At 41.4% G+C, this 4,948-nt stretch overlaps 1 protein-coding gene across 1 annotated transcript in view; it reads left to right on the forward strand.

Moving 5' to 3' along the window:
• LOC103603343 (histone deacetylase 9-like) overlaps positions 1-4,380 on the forward strand; it is a 110,900-nt gene extending 106,520 nt beyond the window's left edge. Inside the window, exon 5 of the mRNA XM_008587834.1 lies at positions 4,229-4,380. Within this exon, the coding sequence (XP_008586056.1) occupies positions 4,229-4,380 (152 nt within the window). The remainder of the gene's footprint in view (positions 1-4,228) is intronic.
• Positions 4,381-4,948: the final 568 nt, after the last annotated feature.

A 4,948-nucleotide genomic window follows, 5' to 3' on the forward strand; every position in this document is an offset into this window, starting at 1 on the left:
TTTTTTTTTTTTTTTTTTTTTTTTTTAGCCAATAGCTCTCTTCTTGAGGAAAAAAATACAGAGCTTGAAAATTAAAGCCCTTGATTAGTCTAGATCTGCCATATTATTTAAAAGTAAGTGTTTTCTGACCTCTTCAAGAGTTCATAGGCTCATAGAAAAGTAAGATTTTCTGCCATAACAAATTTATTGTAATATCCGAGAGTGATACATAATGCGAGATCAGAAGATTCACAATCATTGAGATATAAAGCAAGAATAAACCTTTCAAAATCATTAAGCCCACCACTATGATTTTATAAATGCAAAAATTGGGTTCCAGAGTGATCCAGTGACTTCTCTGAGACTAGCGTGGGGTCACCAATCTTGAAATTTTGACTTTTAGTCTGGGGCTTCATCTTCAGTAGACTTCTTATCCATAGTTTTCAGTGAGCACTTCTCTCCAGATTTATGATAGCTTTGTCAGTTATTTATCTGATAAATAAGTATTTGCAATGTGTGAGATTAGAAGAAATGAAGAATAGAAAGACCTAGTCTCAACACTTTCTCCCTTCGTGCAATAAACCCACACCATAAAGTCAATAACATGTGGGTCAACACATATCTAAGGAACAAGGGTAGCTTGTTATTACCAAAGATGACATCTTTGGAAAAGGGAAAATTTGCAATGTGCCTAATTCTTTTAAATTGAGATTTTCAGTGAATTCCAGTCAAGATGGTGGAATAGGTGGTCCCCAGCATCACTCTCTCCCACAAATCAACCAATTTACAACTATAAAAATGTAACATCAGCCAAGCTGGGGCTGTTGGAGCTCAGGGGAAGAGGAGGAGAGACCTATGGAGTTCATGAAGGTGGGAGAAACCACAAAGAGAGAAAGAAAAAAACTGCTCTGAGTGTTTCATGCCATGACTGCTTTTAGGGTCAAGCTGCTGAGTGCATGGAGCAGGAGCCGGCAGAAGCTGCAGCTGTACCCTTCAAATGGAGTTACTTGGAGGCAGCAGGGGAGAAGAGGGCCTTGGTGGCCCCCAGAACAGCAAGACCACTAATAGGGTTCCCACAGATCCATGCAGGAACAAGGAGCCAGGATAGCTGAAAAAGGGGAGCCATTCAGAGGCCAATGAGTCATCACAATGGACCGATGCAGGGCCCATCCCATGGGAAGTGTTTGGAGCATGGGCAGTTGGGGAGACAGGCCCACTGGGAGAACAGCAGGACAGCTGATCCAACCCCCAGTCAGCACAGGACCATTCAGAGGAGACTGGCTGGGAATGCATAATTTCATGGGGTACAGTTTGATGAGAAAACTCAGGCCCAGATCAGAGTTTCTACAAACCCAGGTGCACTGAGTCTCTAGAGAGCTGGAAGTACCTATAAGGTCAGCCATTAAAACCTGAGCTGCACAAAAAGCCTTCCCTAGGGAAAACAGCAGCAAAGCAGCAGTTTAGCTCCACCATACAGCTCAAGTATTAGTTCCCAAGGAAGTTTTCCTGAATTAGAAGTAAGCAAAGGACAAAATGTTACTTCTGGCCCAGGCACACCACCAGTGCCTTGGGGCCCACCAGGGGACATAAGGCATGGATCTGGGGACCAGACCCCCACCCACAACCACTCACACTGCCAGTGCCTTGGGGCCCACCCAGGGACCCGAGGTATTGAGCTGGAGACCAGACCAGCTCCATGTGTAGTAGGAGGAGGGTGGAGGAGGACTAAATATAGGACAGCAGAGTACAGAGGAGGAAACATTTTGGAATCAGGTAGTCCTGGCAAAGGATTTCAGCTCCTCTGCTTACTAGCCATGTGACCTTCAAAAAAAATTACTTAGCATTACCTACGTAGTTGTCATGAGGATTAAATGAAATTACAAATTATAAATGTAAAAAAGCCTAGCACAGTCCTTGGCACATAGTAGGTGCTCAATAATGCTCAATAATTTCTATTTCCTATAGTCTTTATGATTGTAATTTGACCCATAAACCATCCGCCACCTGTAGTGTGTTTGTAAGAGTCCCCATATCTGTCATGCTAGAGAACGAGGAAAGGATGTCATCCAGTGTCCACAACTAGCATGAATATCATGTGCTAAAATAATGTCTAATGATAATATTTTGTGAAACTCATTACAACTGTATGAACTTATAGATGGAATATAGCATTTCCAAGTTGGGTAAGATTATAATGACATTGTGATCTAGGAAAATTAGGGACTTGGAATGGAACTGTCAACTGAGGGACAGCTTTCAATGTTGAGAGATGTGGGGGACGCTGAAGAATAAGCCAAGATACATCTCCATTGCCTACCTCCTAAACCCCTCTAGTTATCTCCTCATTTCTATTGTCACTTACTTTTAGTTTACCTGGACTTTTGCCAAGATGTGAAATTGGCCTTTATGTCATCACTCTCAACACCATCCAATCCATCATCTATGAAGTCTCCAGAGGGATCTTTTAAAAATGTAAACCTGATTCTATACCTCTTTTGCTTGAAATGGCCCTTCATCATCCACAGGTTGAAGTTCAGTAACATTAGCATATTATTCAAGATTGTGTGTTAATTCCATCACACTCCAGACTCTTCCTATGTTCCAGTTGTACCTAGCAGCTCACTGTATCCCTCAATAAACCAAAGACACTCCAGTCTCTATACATTTATATGTGCTGTTTCCTCTTCCAGGGATATCCCACCATCACCACCTCCTGCTATTTTAGCTTGACTAACTTTTGCTACTCTTTAGTATACTTGGTCAAATTTTTTCTTTTCTCACCAGTCTTTCCTTACTTTCTCATCACCATAAGTATATGTTCTACTTATTCTCTCTCAAGAATCACATGGGCCTCTTAGACACAAAATTGTCATTGTTGACTTAGGGCTGTCTCAACCAAACAATGAAATTCTTGGTGTCAGGAAAGCATCTTTGTGCCCTCATCATCTGGCACAGCTTTAGCTTTCAAAAAATGTTAGTTTGTAGATTCATTGACAGGATTTTTATTGTTTTGATCAAATTAAAAGCTTTACAATTCTCAGACTTTGGTCAGAATAGATGACCACAGAAAGTAAAGTAGTAGTGGATACCTGCAACAGGTCTTGTTGGCAGTGGGAATGGGTGGGGAGACTGAGTCTTCTCCCCTAATATGGCATCCATTCTTTTGTGAAGTAGTAAGATAAAGAAAGGCCAATCATGAAATGTTAGTGCTTGAAGAGATCTGAGGAAATAAAATCCCAGTAAGCCTCGCTAGCAGGACAGGGAGGACCAGTGGCAGAGTTGGGTCCAGAACCCAGTTATCTTACTTCAGAATCCAGTATTCATTCATCTGCCTTTTTCACTAGAGTAGGACTTTTTTTTTTGGAAGCAAGCAAAATTTGCATGCCAAGTTCCCACCTAATTGGTCAGGCTGCAGAAATAGTTCTAACCTGGTGAGTCATGTCAGCACCTAGAGAGATTCTTCAGCTTCAATTAGGGTCTACTCAACACTTCCTAAAAAATAGCTTAGGGGCTGCAAGAAAGCCATTGACTCTGCTCTTTTGTATTTATCTCATTGGCATGTTCTCATGAAATGACCTTCTATTTTCCTCTCATTCTCCTTCCTTGCTTCAGAAAAAGAAACATCAGTATGACATATGGATGGGTTCCAACATCAGCCAGTGCATATATTAAAGTTTTAAATCAATTATTGTTCTAGTACACACCCTGAGGTTGAGAAAGAAAGAACATCCAGGACTAACAAAACTGATTGTTCTGGCAAAGTTGCCATTTGATTCATGCTGGCATTTCTGGGATTTTCTTTTTTCTTTAATATCTAAATTCATTTTTAAAAAGTTAATGGTTGAAGTAGCAATTTTTAACATTGTTATTTCATTCATTTCCTCTATGAGACTTTAACCTCCCAGTCTCTCGAGGCTTTCCCAAGGGGCATGATGCCCAGAGTTTGCTTACTTAGTTGCAGAGACAGCTGTCAGTCTGCTAGTGAGTTCATTAGACCGCGGATTATTCCTTACTTTACTACCTTCTGAGTAAGGGGGACATTCAGGCTTGGGAATATGAGCACTTCACAAGTTGGCATTCTTAGATCGAGAAAAAGACTTAATCATAACTGTTAAGAAACTGAATTCCAACTGTATATAACATGGGGAACTTTAACTTAACAACTGCTCTGAGTTGTAACTATACAAGTATTTTGATTACTACTGCTCTAACTGAAGTTCCTATAAAGTATGATGGATGTTTTTTCTAGGCAAGTACTGGAAGTCGGTAAGGATTGTGGCTGTGCCAAGGGGCTGTGCTCTGGCTGGCACTCAGTTGCAAGAGGAGACAGAGACTGTTTCTGCCTTGGCCTCCCTGACGGTGGATGTGGAACAGCCCATTGCTCAGGAAGACAGCAGGTAAGAATCCAATGTGAAGGAAACTTTCGGGTCAGTAACATCGAGGCTCATCACTGGCATTCGGGAACCTTCCTCCCGGGCTTTCCTTCACCTGCCTCCTCCACTTCCACCACCTGTTTTCTTCAGAGCCACAGATGCTACAGCACATGCTTCTAGTTGTCAAGAATTCCATTGTTTCCTTCTTCATGGGAAATGCAGAACTCAAGCATGTGGTTGCAGTTCACAGAAAAATGGGAGTGAGATAGATGGTGAGAAAAATCACTCCTTGTTGCATAATTTAGTGCAGATCATTATGGAAAGAGCTGCTCATGAGCTTGACTTCTTTCCCTAGTTATCTCTATTTTTCCAGATGTTCTTTTTTTTTCTCTCATCATTTTGAAATTACTGATTATAACAAAGTGAAAAGAGGAGAATAGACGCTGGAGGTAAGGCTAGTCAGTTGGATTGCCAAAATGGATATCAGTTCATTATGCAAATGTCCTTGAAGTCCAATGGCTAGAGAAACATGGGAGTTGCCGGCAAAGGAGACAAGAGTGTGTGTAGAGGACTGTGTGGACTTGAGTCTGATTTTC

This window comes from Galeopterus variegatus, unplaced genomic scaffold (assembly GCF_000696425.1).
Source record: "Galeopterus variegatus unplaced genomic scaffold, G_variegatus-3.0.2 Scaffold4562, whole genome shotgun sequence".
NCBI classification, from domain to species: Eukaryota; Metazoa; Chordata; class Mammalia; order Dermoptera; family Cynocephalidae; genus Galeopterus; species Galeopterus variegatus.